This window comes from Gigantopelta aegis, chromosome 4, assembly GCF_016097555.1.
Source record: "Gigantopelta aegis isolate Gae_Host chromosome 4, Gae_host_genome, whole genome shotgun sequence".
Classification (NCBI taxonomy): Eukaryota; Metazoa; Mollusca; class Gastropoda; order Neomphalida; family Peltospiridae; genus Gigantopelta; species Gigantopelta aegis.
The window spans coordinates 279,592-294,080 of NC_054702.1; the positions used below are offsets into that span (position 1 = coordinate 279,592).

Consider the following 14,489-nt stretch of genomic DNA (forward strand, 5'->3'; position numbering starts at 1 on the left):
GTCATCGACTCCCAGCGGTGGAGTAAGTCCTGGACAATGTGCCCGTTCACTCCATTGCTGTGCGGAGTACTCAGACTCTCCGGGAGAGTGAAAGGAGCGCACCCCAAGTGATAATTTCCTTTTCTTTTTCACTTTATAACTGGGTCATTAAGTACTGTGATTTTAGATGCCAGGACAGTTAAAAATGCACCACAATACCCTGTGATGTTAACAATATTGGTACACCGGCTTCGGTGGCATCATGGTTAAACCATCAGACTACAGGCTGGTAGGTACAGGGTTCGCAGCCTGGTACCGGATCCAACCCAGAGTGAGTTCTTAAGGGCTCAGTGGGTAGGTTTAAGACCATAACACTCTTCTCTCTCACTAACCAACTAACAAGCCACCCATTCTCCCGAACAGACAGCTGGTGTATAAGACCACCACACTCTTCTCTCTCACTAACCAACTAACAACCCACCCACTCTCCCGGACAGACAGCCCAGATAGCTGGTGTGTAAGACCACAACACTCTTCTCTCTCACTAACCAACTAACAACCCACCCACTCTCCTCGACAGACAGCCCAGATAGCTGGTGTGTAAGACCACAACACTCTTCTCTCTCACTAACCAACTAACAACCCACCCACTCTCCTCGACAGACAGCCCAGATAGCTGGTGTGTAAGACCACCACACTCTTCTCTCTCACTAACCAACTAACAACCCACCCACTCTCCTCGACAGACAGCCCAGATAGCTGGTGTGTAAGACCACTAACAACACTCTTCTCTCTCACTAACCAACTAACCAACTAACAACCCACCCACTCTCCTCGACAGACAGCCCAGATAGCTGGTGTGTAAGACCACCACACTCTTCTCTCTCACTAACCAACTAACAACCCACCCACTCTCCTCGACAGACAGCCCAGATAGCTGGTGTGTAAGACCACAACACTCTTCTCTCTCACTAACCAACTAACAAGCCACCCACTCTCCTCGACAGACAGCCCAGATAGCTGGTGTGTAAGACCACAACACTCTTCTCTCTCACTAACCAACTAACAAGCCACCCACTCTCCTCGACAGACAGCCCAGATAGCTGGTGTGTAAGACCACCACACTCTTCTCTCTCACTAACCAACTAACAACCCACCCACTCTCCTCGACAGACAGCCCAGATAGCTGGTGTGTAAGACCACCACACTCTTCTCTCTCACTAACCAACTAACAAGCCACCCACTCTCCTCGACAGACAGCCCAGATAGCTGGTGTGTAAGACCACCACACTCTTCTCTCTCACTAACCAACTAACAAGCCACCCACTCTCCCGGACAGACAGCCCAGATAGCTGGTGTGTAAGACCACAACACTCTTCTCTCTCACTAACCAACTAACAAGCCACCCACTCTCCCGGACAGACAGCCCAGATAGCTGGTGTGTAAGACCACAACACTCTTCTCTCTCACTAACCAACTAACAAGCCACCCACTCTCCTCGACAGACAGCCCAGATAGCTGGTGTGTAAGACCACCACACTCTTCTCTCTCACTAACCAACTAACAAGCCACCCACTCTCCTCGACAGACAGCCCAGATAGCTGGTGTGTAAGACCACCACACTCTTCTCTCTCACTAACCAACTAACAAGCCACCCACTCTCCTCGACAGACAGCCCAGATAGCTGGTGTGTAAGACCACAACACTCTTCTCTCTCACTAACCAACTAACAAGCCACCCACTCTCCCGGACAGACAGCCCAGATAGCTGGTGTGTAAGACCACAACACTCTTCTCTCTCACTAACCAACTAACAACCCACCCACTCTCCTCGACAGACAGCCCAGATAGCTGGTGTGTAAAACCACAACACTCTTCTCTCTCACTAACCAACTAACAACCCACCCACTCTCCTCGACAGACAGCCCAGATAGCTGGTGTGTAAGACCACCACACTCTTCTCTCTCACTAACCAACTAACAACCCACCCACTCTCCTCGACAGACAGCCCAGATAGCTGGTGTGTAAGACCACCACACTCTTCTCTCTCACTAACCAACTAACAAGCCACCCACTCTCCACGACAGACAGCCCAGATAGCTGGTGTGTAAGACCACCACACTCTTCTCTCTCACTAACCAACTAACAAGCCACCCACTCTCCCGGACAGACAGCCCAGATAGCTGGTGTGTAAGACCACAACACTCTTCTCTCTCACTAACCAACTAACAAGCCACCCACTCTCCCGGACAGACAGCCCAGATAGCTGGTGTGTAAGACCACAACACTCTTCTCTCTCACTAACCAACTAACAAGCCACCCACTCTCCTCGACAGACAGCCCAGATAGCTGGTGTGTAAGACCACCACACTCTTCTCTCTCACTAACCAACTAACAAGCCACCCACTCTCCCGGACAGACAGCCCAGATAGCTGGTGTGTAAGACCACAACACTCTTCTCTCTCACTAACCAACTAACAACCCACCCACTCTCCTCGACAGACAGCCCAGATAGCTGGTGTGTAAGACCACCACACTCTTCTCTCTCACTAACCAACTAACAAGCCACCCACTCTCCACGACAGACAGCCCAGATAGCTGGTGTGTAAGACTAACAAGCCACCCACCAGATAGCCACACTCTTCTCTCTCACTAACCAACTAACAAGCCACCCACTCTCCCGGACAGACAGCCCAGATAGCTGGTGTGTAAGACCACCACACTCTTCTCTCTCACTAACCAACTAACAACCCACCCACTCTCCTCGACAGACAGCCCAGATAGCTGGTGTGTAAGACCACAACACTCTTCTCTCTCACTAACCAACTAACAAGCCACCCACTCTCCTCGACAGACAGCCCAGATAGCTGGTGTGTGCCCAGGACAGTATGCTTGAACCATTAAACCATTAAATATTGGTACTTTTATGTGTGTGTGTGTCTAGATAGTGGCGACCTATCTGAAACTGCAATTGCATTGTCTATCATTCTACCAAATGTACACCTGCCAATCAAAAAAAGGTGAAAGTAACTAAAAGAATAGATCAATTAATGACGTAAACAGCATGTAGGTTTTTGAAATTAACTGCAGCATGATAAACCTGGTAGTCCCCTGAGCTATTAGATTTTGTTTTGCACATCCAGTTACTCTGCAATCAACAAGATGCTTAAATACATAAAAATAAACCCATAAAACACTGTTTAAATAAAAATAAATTATTTTGCTATTTTCTCTCCTTTTTTAAAAGTTTATTAAAACTATGGGCTACCAATTTTACTGACGACTACCAGATTTCATAACCCGGAACCTGGTGGGCTACCACTTAAAAACGTTAAGGTCAAGACCTGTATGACACATCCAGTCCATTTCAATAAGCCAACAACTTCCAGATTTAAAAAAATACATGCAATGTCTTCAATACATTTTGAGCTCTATTTTTAGACAGACCCGGCCCAAAGCCACAGAAGCTGAGTCTGGTGCTGTTAAAATATAGAGCATGTTCTATGTCTTCTGCTGCTGTGGTTCGCCCCCGCCAACACAGACATGGTGTGTTGTCACATTCAATTCAGTTTCAGTGGCTTTCTTCTTTTAACTGGTACCATACTTGCCAGCTGCCCTAATAGTATTTTGTAACTTAGTGGGTTGACTTATGAGTGGATTAAAATATTACTGTTTTGGGAAAAGTATTGCATGTTTTTATTGTTGAAAGAAGGAAGCAGGACTTGTAGATTATGGTAGCCCCACTCCCATGGCTAGTGTTATTCAAAGTTGGGCTAGTAAATAACTACTATTGCAATGCCTGACGGCTAGTGAAGTCAAATGTTGCAGAAAAGTCAATTTTGTAAATATGAATATCCCGCCCCTACATGTTTGTGTTTTTAAGCTCTATCCCTCTTTAGGTGACATATCGGATTATTACTGTTATTTAGTGGCTAGTGGATTTTATAAAAATCCTACAAGCCCTGAAGGAAGGAAATGGTTCATTTAGCAATGCACTCAATACATTTTATTTACGGTTATATGACGTCGGACATATGGTTAAGGACCACACAGATATTTAGGGAGGAAACCCGCTGTCACCACTTCATGGGCTACTCTTTCAGATTAGCAGCAAGGGATCTTTTATATGCACCATCCATAGACAGGATAGCACATACCACAGCATTCGTGGTGCACTGGTTGGACTGAGTAATAGCTCAATGGTCCCATTTTTTAGTGTTGAATTATGCCCTTGTTTATATTCAGATGTGTTAATTTCACAATTTCATTTTTATACACCCACCTACGATGATGAGTATTATGGTATGGCGTTGTCTGTCTGTCAACTTTTTCTTGTCCTGACCATATCTTGCATACATGGCCTCAGATTACAGTTATCTTCCCATTTGGTTGTCGAAAATCCGGAAGTTTCACCACGCAAGTAGTCTGCTGTTTGACTGTGATTATTTCATGGCAGACAGCTATGAAGTGGCAACTGTTCGACTGAAGTGACAGGGGATAGCATGTAGTTTGTAAACATGTGTAACTTGTTGACATTGAAGACTTGTTTGTGGTAATTCCGGCCCATGCAAAAGTAGTGCTTTTTGTGTAAAATGGGTGTACTCCGGCCTGGTTTAGAGGGTGTGTCTGTTTAAACCAATATGCTGGGAGAAAGAGCTGGACAACAGGGGTTGTCCTTTTCAGGGTATGTGTCCCCCATGCAGGCAAAGGTACATACAAAACTTCACGGGCCTGCTGATATTAATAAAAATGTTATAGCCACTAAGGCTATATAGAAACATATAGCGAAATTAATTGTGGTCTGAGGCCTGATATAGTTCACACATTACACCGGTTAAATGCTTGATTCTGATGAAAGTATTATAACCAGAGAGGTGAAATTACACAGACTGATTGTGCATACCACAAGGAATATGAAAACTAATTTATTTATTTTCTAAATATTTGATTAAATTAAAAAACATTTTTTTTGAATTTATTAAAAATTAAAATTAAAATTTTCAACTTTTAAATTTCAGTATCCTCCAAAATAGCATAAGATGACCTCTGATGTTACTACAGGTTGTTGCAATATTTTTTAACAGTTTTGAGCTAATAATTTGGTAACAAAGAGCAAAAGTTGGATTTTGTTAGTCAATATTGAGATTTTAATTTTTTTTACATATTGAATTTTAATGAGTTTCTCAATTATTGCAATTGGACAGAAGATCTAAATATAATGAATATATCACTACTAAATGTAATTAAACACTTTAAATAAATAGTATACAGTTTTTAACAAGATTAAGTACTCAAATAATACATTTCACCTACATTTATGTAAATTACACACTTCAGTCATTTTTCAAAAATGGTCTTTTATCCTTAGAAAATCTAATACGCTAATATTCTATGCTGTCTGAATGTATTTATTGTGTTCAGTAATCAGATGCTGGTATACTTGTCAAGTTTATTGCAGAAAATGTGCCAAAAAGGTTAACATTTGGCTTGTAATACATATGGCAGAATAATCCATAATGCATATTCAGTGGTCATTACTACAAACATCCTTCCAATCAAGAAATACTACACTGAGGTATCCCAGACACTGGCACATGACTACACTTGTTAACAGTTATCACTGGAAACTGAAAAATATGGTGCAAGTACCTCTTGGTAGGATTTATATCAGCATTTTGTGACAAAATCTTCATTTTCAAAGTTGTCGTCAACAAAAAAAATATTATGGTGTATACCTAAGTAATATCTGTAGGGCATATTCATATTAATATGCATTTATATGGACTGTTTTGCCTTTTACAAAGTGGCTACATGTCTAATACAGTAAATGAAGTAGATTAAGTAAATACAGCAGGTCAAAATTGAATATGAGGCCTATCATGTCTAATTTTCCCTGAAATTAGTGTGTAAACATTTGTTGCAAATGGCCCCAATTTTGTGACTTTCACCATCCCTCTGACACATTTCTAATAATGTATCATGAATTCAGTCACCATATCTTTACTAAGCCTCCACTTATCATATCTAAAATGCAAAATTTTACAGTTTTAGATTTTTTTGTTTCTCAAAAATTTAAATTTAAGTTTAATATTTAATTAAAAATGAAGTAAAATCTAATGATTGATTTTTTTTCCTTTAAATATTTCAAAATCTTTACAAGACAACACTGTGCAGATAGAACATATGTAGAAGAAAAAATAGCTGCTCATTGTATGAAGAAATTCCAAAATATGATAAAGTTATTACATTTTGAAGTTGGTGTCCCTCAAGTTTCCATTGCTAAAATTGGCCATGGCAAAGCACTGTGGTAGGTGTTTTAACACAGCCTCTGTATACTCAGTTTAAAGGTGACATACCGATACTTACCGAGCATTGCTTTAATATGTATATCATTGGAATGCATTAGTGTGGGCCAGTTTTTAGGGAAAAAAATGGACTGATAGGCCTCAGATTACAGTTATCTTCCCATTTGGTTGTCGAAAATCCGGAAGTTTCACCGCGCAAGTAGTCTGCTGTTTGACTGATTATTTCATGGCAGACAGCTATGAAGTGGCAACTGTTTGACTGAAGTGACAGGGGATAGCATGTAGTTTGTAAACATGTGTAACTTGTTGACATTGAAGACTTGTTTGTGGTAATTCCGGCCCATGCAAAAGTAGTGCTTTTTGTGTAAAATGGGTGTACTCCGGCCTGGTTTTGAGGGTGTGTCTGTTTAAACCAATATGCTGGGAGAAAGAGCTGGACAACAGGGGTTGTCCTTTTCAGGGTATGTGTCCCCCATGCAGGCAAAGGTACATACAAAACTTCACGGGCCTGCTGATATTAATAAAAATGTTATAGCCACTAAGGCTATATAGAAACATATAGCGAAATTAATTGTGGTCTGAGGCCACATGACCATCAAACCTCACATGTAGGAACAACTTGGGATGGCGGTGTGTTGCATACTATTACTAGGTCACTGTGACCTACTTTTCAGTCTACTGCACATAATAGTAAATCCTTGTCCGGACCATATTATAAGTCGTGGATAACACTAATAATCAAACTAAAGCTCTGTGGCAGTAATAAAATAGGTTAAATATACATGTACCTATATGTACTGACAGAACATGAATATCTGTTCTATTATGACAAAACGAGAGAAAAAATATATATATTCCACAGGTTTAGTTTTTTTTTTTCCCCCAAGATCCTAGTATGTTCAAAACCATTGTTTAACCATACTAATACATGTAAACAGATATTTCAAAATGTTTAAGTATATACATTTTTTTATCCATTTTCTTTTTAGATGTCCAGTCAAACAAACTTTTCAGTACATGTATTTTATGCATGATAATTTTTGTACAATTTTTGTATTCATATGCCACTGCATTTTATTTAAATTTAGCTCTGGCACTCGTCAAATACAAATTTTAAAAACAATTGGCAATTTTTATTTGGCATAATAATTTAATGTAATAATTGATATTTTGTTACAAAATAAATGGATTTGTAAAATATTTAGAAGTTTAATATAATTAATTTAAAGACATTTTCTACTCACCCAGAGCTATCGGTGAAATGTATATTGTGAATGCAATAAACTATTATTATAATGTTCAACAAGAGTTCTTGTTTTGGCTTGAAAGTTTGGAAAGAAAGAAAGAAAGAAATGTTTTATTTAACGACGCACTCAACATATACTATTTACGGTTATATTGTATCAGACATGGTTAAGGACCACACAGATTTTGAGAGGAAACCCGCTGTCGCCACTACATGGGCTACTCTTCCGATTAGCAGCAAGGGATCTTTTATTTGCGCTTCCCACAGGCAGGATAGCACAAACCATGGCCTTTGTTGAACCAGTTATGGATCACTGGTCGGTGCAAGTGGTTTACACCTACCCATTGAGCCTTGCGGAGCACTCACTCAGGGTTTGGAGTCGGTATCTGGATTAAAAATCCCATACCTTGACTGGGATCCGAACCCAGTACCTACCAGCCTGTAGACCGATGGCCTGCCACGACGCCACCGAGGCTAGTCTGAAAGTTTGGAATGACATCAGCTGTGATTTCTTGCTGGACTGTGTGTGCGAGAGCTATGCTGCTGTAAACATTTATTGAAATTCAGATCACAGATAATCTCTGCTTACCCAACTATAGGTCTATAGAAGTAGCAAAACGGTGGCTGGAAAAAAAGTCACAGAAAAAAATCACAATTTTTATCTAACAAAATGCGAGTTTGCAGAGTATTGAATGTGGCTAAATTAAAAGAAAGTATGCGGAGGGTGGGTGGGGGGGACATGTTAAACTTATTGATAGGGTGGGTTTGTAGAGTGGCTGGGTCAATTAGGTTAAGTTAAAGAAAGAGGCTTCGTATCCTGCAGGGCAGTGATTAGGGACACCTCTTGATTAGAGTTAATTATGCCTGGGTCCAGCTTACTGATTAGGGTAGATTAAAAACAATGGCTTCCTATTGTGGCTTCAAGGACCGCAAAACTGGCAGAATTTCTGTGGCATTGGGTGGAACATCTGCTGGAACCACCAACATTGAAAACAAAGAACTTTGACAAAAACTGTTTCATTGCCTAATATATTTTTAATTAAAAGTTGTGACTTTTTTCCTGGGGTTTTTTTTTCTGACTTTTTTACCAGTTATTTTTGTTCCTAGATTCTATAAAAACACAAGCCTAGGTATACTTACCTAACCATCTTTACTTCAAAATGGACTTGTATTTCTTTATGAGATACTTACTAATATAACAGTTATTAGCAGCAGATAAAAAATTTTTTTTATCAATGTTGTTACATCTGTCCTGGCTCTTAGCTTTAGTTTTGTGACGGTCATAACACATTCCTATTTCTTAATTACACGTTGTAACTTTTAAGGAAGAAGTTGTATTCAGGTTCCTAATAAGATGAGAGAATTCAATTACAATGAGAGAAGGAAGGAATGTTGTATTGCACTATGCATTCATATTTTTAACTACGGTTATAATGCGTCAGGTACATATATATGGTTGAGGACCACACAGATAATAAGAGAAGAAACCTACACAATAGTCTTTCTTATTGGCAGTAAGGGATCTATTATATGCAGTATCCCAGACAGGATAGTACATACCACAGCCTGAAAAAAGAAATAGCACAATGACCCACTGAAATGGATCAATCCAAGATTGACCATGCATCAGGCTTTACCAGTGGGCAACCTCATTACAGTGATATATGAAACTGGGAATATGTATATAATTGACTAAATTTCAGGTATTATGTTTTATTGAAAATTTCAGGCACATGTATTATGCTTAACTGAAAATATCAGGGATTACACACAATTTTCATGTGAAGTGAACATTACATATATTATATTATCTGAAAATTCCAGGGATTATTCTTTAAAAAAAAAAAAAAAAATATTGGGGGTGGGGGCGACTTTAATTTTATCCAGACATGAAATTTTTATATGAAATGTTTACTGAAAATTGCCATCTTAAATGGTGATGTGCCTGAACCTTTTTGAAAATGGGTATCAGTCGGTCAGTGAACCAACAGTGACAAGGTATAAGAAATAAGCACTAGTCACACCTTCACAGATGCTAGTACTAGTAGTATAGTACCCATTCAATCCAGGATCACCACTGTGTATCAATTAACACAGTGTGAAGTCCTGTGGAATGCATCGGCGTTAGCGAAGCTTGACATTTGTAGATTCATTTAGTATGACAATACCTTGCCTGCAGTAGCAATTAAATGAAACAAAACATTACGAGAGAATTTTGATATTTATAACGAAGGCAACATGTTAAACAGGACAGGACCAGGACAGGTGTGCGCTACAACAGCTTTTTCTGAATGTGCACGTAAAGCCCTATGACCTGACCTGACCTGTTAAACATTTATTTACAATAACGAAGCTTAGTGGTGTTCCACCAACTGATATTCGCACTTGGCACATAAGAGAAAAACTGTCTATTAAGCTCTTCAACCTCTTGTCTTATTTTTCTGAATAATTTATACCATCACTAATACACACACACACACACAGTAACCATGAATGATCTCATAATTTTAGTATTTTACATGCCCTTCCCGAACAACCACAAACGGGCCATATGTCATGGCAGTCCATTTGTCATGCAGGTGGTGATGAGATTTGGCCCGCATATTTCGCGCATGCGCAGTTAAACGCAACGCGCCGCATATCACGCCGGGCCGTATGTCATACCACACCGGCATAGCAATAAACATCACAATAATAAATATAGTGCCGGAGACGTTTATCTTGATGAACTATCATCAGTGTAGCCCGAGTACTGACTCTTACAGTCAGACTACTCGGGCTATCATCAGTGATGCTCCTGACCTACAGCAATTTATATATCAACGACGACCGTGTGCACTCTAGGTTAATTTTGATGAACTATCAGTGCTGTAGAAAGAGTTTGACCCGTGCCATGAATTGACTGACTGGTGGCCAGTTGGGCCACTAGTTTTGCTATGCGGGCCCTATTTGAAAGGGGAAAAAAACACTTTAAGACACCCATCGTGGGCCCCATTGGTAGTATAAAACTACATTATACTGTAAGACAAGTACGCCAAAAACATATAGCTCCCGTAGCATGTATATATTTCCACACACACATGCATATATATGCTGCCTAAATGTATTCGACAAAAGTCGAATACAATTGTAATACCTGACGAGACAACTCACCATGTTGACACGTTCTCGGTGTACAGGGAAAAGGATCCGCCTTTGATTGGCTGTTAGATGTAGTTTTTGTTTTCTGCCATCTTCTTCGGAGCACCGCGGAAACTGCTGAAAGAATATAATTATATATAATAATTATATAATATAACTACCAACACAAAAAGGAGGGGATACTGAAATATGTTTAACATGAACATGTTATGATACTTATGGTATTTAATTACAATGTATTCACAGTGTAGCCAAGTCATTATCGATTACGAACGTGTGGTGTGATGTCTCAATTCACCAACTGTGTTTATTTCCGTATCGCCCGAAAGGGTACCATCGACGTCCCAAACTGCGTTCACCTAACGACAAAACACGAATACGATATTTACGGAAATACTATTCTACATGTTTCAGCTACACTACGTGAAACAAAATAAACTGCAATCAAATAACGTAAAAAATCAACAATGTGGACGTAAAACATATCCATTATAATAAATGACAGTGAAACGCCCTCCGGTAAACAGGAAAGGGTGCGACGTTTCTAACTGCGTTCAGGCGCATGGGTTTGCAAAAAGTATCGTACTGCACATGTGCGGTTCGTCATTTTCCATTTTTAAGGCAACTACATGAAAAAATATGTGTTTCTTAATTATGCACAGTTGCCGAATAGTTAACTTTTTTTTTTTTTTAAAGGAAAAATTAAATTTATCAAGCGTTCTGGTCCGGTCCGCGTTTTAGCAACACACATCGCTCACACTTGATGTCAATACTGAACGTTCATACCTGCGAATAGTTTGTAAAATATAAAATTTTTAATGAATTGATTCTAAATTAACACAATTTATATACTCACAGTTATTTACAACTGTTATGAATGGATTATGAATACTATTCACTACAATAGAGGCACAAAAAATGTAGCATACCTTTTGCAGATCGAATATAATAATTGAAAACAAATTCTAACAACAGGGGTCTTAAAAATCGTAAAAATTAAATTCTTTGGCCTAGTTGATCTGGCACGTGTGAGGTCATGTGACACGCACCGAACGTTAATTCATCTTTCTCCATTTTAAGTCAATGTTTACGAATCATGTGGACCCGATATCGGTAATTTTAAGGAATAAATAAAAACGACTTAGTAAAATTAATGGTTTTAGGGGTTTGTAAAGTTTTGTATTTAGATACTTACTTTTCTCAACTTTATTGTTTATAAAAATGTTCCTGAACTGTGAAGAAAAACCTCATAAATGAACGACATGCCGATGACAACAAATCGGATGTTGATTGCGCGAACAGTGCACGAGAAAACAAAGTGAACGGAATTTGAAGCATAACGCAGTTAGGGACGTTGACGATATAGGATCGAATAGCTTTACAAGTCTCTCAATTTGTACTTAAACTTGGACTAGTAGTCTGGTCGTTGAAGGGTTTGATCCGGAAAAATATGGTATATAAATTATTTTGGTATCATTCGAAGCGTGTTTTCTGGTAGAACAACATATCCATAATCCGCTATAGGCCTAATCCGCTTTGGGGATTTTTTTTTTTTTTTTAAAAGCGATTGAATATTTTGCCTTATATAGTACTATCCCAGTGTAATTATGACTGTATACTATTAAGATTTACCATCAGTATTTTTTATTATTGTTCAGAATTACCCAGTCAGGATTCATCACCCACCCACCCCATCCCCCGCTCCGCTGTACCTGTGACGTAGTAGTCGACGACAGTGGCGGATCCAGAAAATCCAGTATAGGGGACCCCAGTGACATGAGGTGGAATGCCAAGGGAACTTTAGGTGAGGTTTGGAGCGGGATCGTAAAAAAAATGAAAATTAATATATAATAAAATTGTAACTATCGCAAAATTTAGGGCCCCTGCGCCCCCTCCCGCCCCGCCTATGGACCATGTTGTTGAGTCAAAATGGTGGTCCTTTGCCGCAGATGAATTACCTGTATGTAGCGGTCATTGGTCACAGTGCACGTGGTCATGTTAAAACCATTGGAATTCAGGGCACATGTACAAGTTATGTACGGTATATGTTAATTGTTTTCCCCTGCGCGTGCTGTAACCTCACCGTGGTGCAGGGGTGTAACATTCTCTTTGAGAATGGCCAATACAGCACAAATTGAAGTTTAGAGTAAAATTCGGTGTCCGTAAACTTGTGTGATATTTGTATTTCTATTTTTGCACAGTTCTTTACACTGTTTTTGTTTAAACCTTGAATTTTTATATTGATGTTGATCATCACTTTATTTATTTGCATTACCATAGTTTGACACCCAATAGCCGATGTATTTTTCGTGCTGGGGTGTCGTTAAACATTCATTCATTCATTTATTTGTTAATTGTTTATGTTAAAATAAATGTTGAAATTAAATTTTGGTAATGTGGTGGCAGACGCGGATCAGGGGGGGAGGGGTCGAGGGGGTCTGGACCCCCCCCCCCCTGTTGATAACGGGAATATACTTCAAATCCATCTAAAGCTATCTTCAAATATGAAAAATTCCTATCGAGCGGGGGGGGGGGGCTTCAAAGGCTCAAGACTGGACCCCCCTGCTAAAATTCCTGGATCCGCCCCTGGGGGGGGGGGGGGAATATCGCCTACTTTTTTGTGAGCTGTATATATTAATGTTCGTTTGCGTCAAAAGGAAACCGATAGAGCCTTTTTCACATTTTGCATGCGGTCAGGTCAGGTCAGGTCATAGGTTTTAACTTTTAACGTGCACATTCTGAACAAGCTGTGGTAGCACACGCCTGTCATGGCTGCAGATGTCGACTTGCTGGCTCCTCTGTTCAGAACAGGAAAAGGTTTGGGTGGGTAGGAAAGGGGGTCGCCCGCGCTGGCATCTAAGCTTAGCACAAGCAGCCCGACCAGGGTCGGTAGCGGGCAAGGCTTGATTTTTATGCTAAAGGTTTAAAATAAAAAAGTAAAGTTTGTTTTATTTAACGACGCCACTAGAGCACATTTTTTTTTTTTTTATCTTATCATCGACTATTGAACGTAAAACATATGGTCATTCTGACACTGTTTTTTTTTTTTAGAGGAAACCCGCTGTCGCCACATAGGCTACTCTTTTACGACAGGCAGCAATGAATCTGTTATTTGCGCTTCCCACAGGCAGGATAGCATATCTCATGGCCTTTGTTGAACCAGTTATGGGTCACTGGTCGGTGCAAGTGGTTTACACCTACCCATTGAGCCTTGCGGAGCACTCACTCAGGGTTTGGAGTCAGTATCTGGATTAAAAATCCCATGTCTCGACTGGGATCCGAACCCAGTACCTACCAGCCTGTAGAGCGATGACCTAACCACGACGCCACCGAGGCCGGTCGCTAAAGGTTTAAAGTCAAATAGAAAATGTTGCGTAATTTCATGAAGCTAGGGCCTAATTTTCAGCAAATTGAGTTAACTGGTTTACGACTCATTTGATCGAAAGGTAGCCTCTTTCATGTGCGTCAATTCGTGGCATCTGATAGACGCCAACAGTGAACTATGTCATATTACCAGGGGCGTAGCGTGATCTGGACCGGGGGGGGGGGGGGGTGTGTGTGTGTCTAATATGAACCAAGTGGACCCTTTTTCTATTTTGTTTTGCACCACCAGAAACTCCATATGTATAAACCTGTATGTTTTAGTTCTGATAGCGGATCATTTGCTTCATCCGAACCTCCCGACCCCCCCCCCCCCCCCCCAGCCTACGCCCCTGATTGCGTAACAGAACTATTTGAGGTTATTGATAGATTGTATACTGTAACACCAGTGTATGCACTTGGGATTATTTTTGACTGGCCAATCGGGCCACACACAGC

At 40.2% G+C, this 14,489-nt stretch overlaps 2 protein-coding genes across 2 annotated transcripts in view; both read right to left on the reverse strand.

Moving 5' to 3' along the window:
• LOC121372426 (transmembrane protein 258) overlaps positions 1-10,785 on the reverse strand; it is a 29,668-nt gene extending 18,883 nt beyond the window's left edge. Inside the window, exon 1 of the mRNA XM_041498731.1 lies at positions 10,683-10,785. Coding sequence (XP_041354665.1) covers positions 10,683-10,685 — 3 coding nt within the window. The 5' untranslated portion in view covers positions 10,686-10,785. The remainder of the gene's footprint in view (positions 1-10,682) is intronic.
• LOC121372424 (popeye domain-containing protein 3-like) overlaps positions 1-14,489 on the reverse strand; it is a 466,410-nt gene that overhangs the window by 50,197 nt on the left and 401,724 nt on the right. The gene's annotated exons all lie outside the window — the stretch shown is intronic.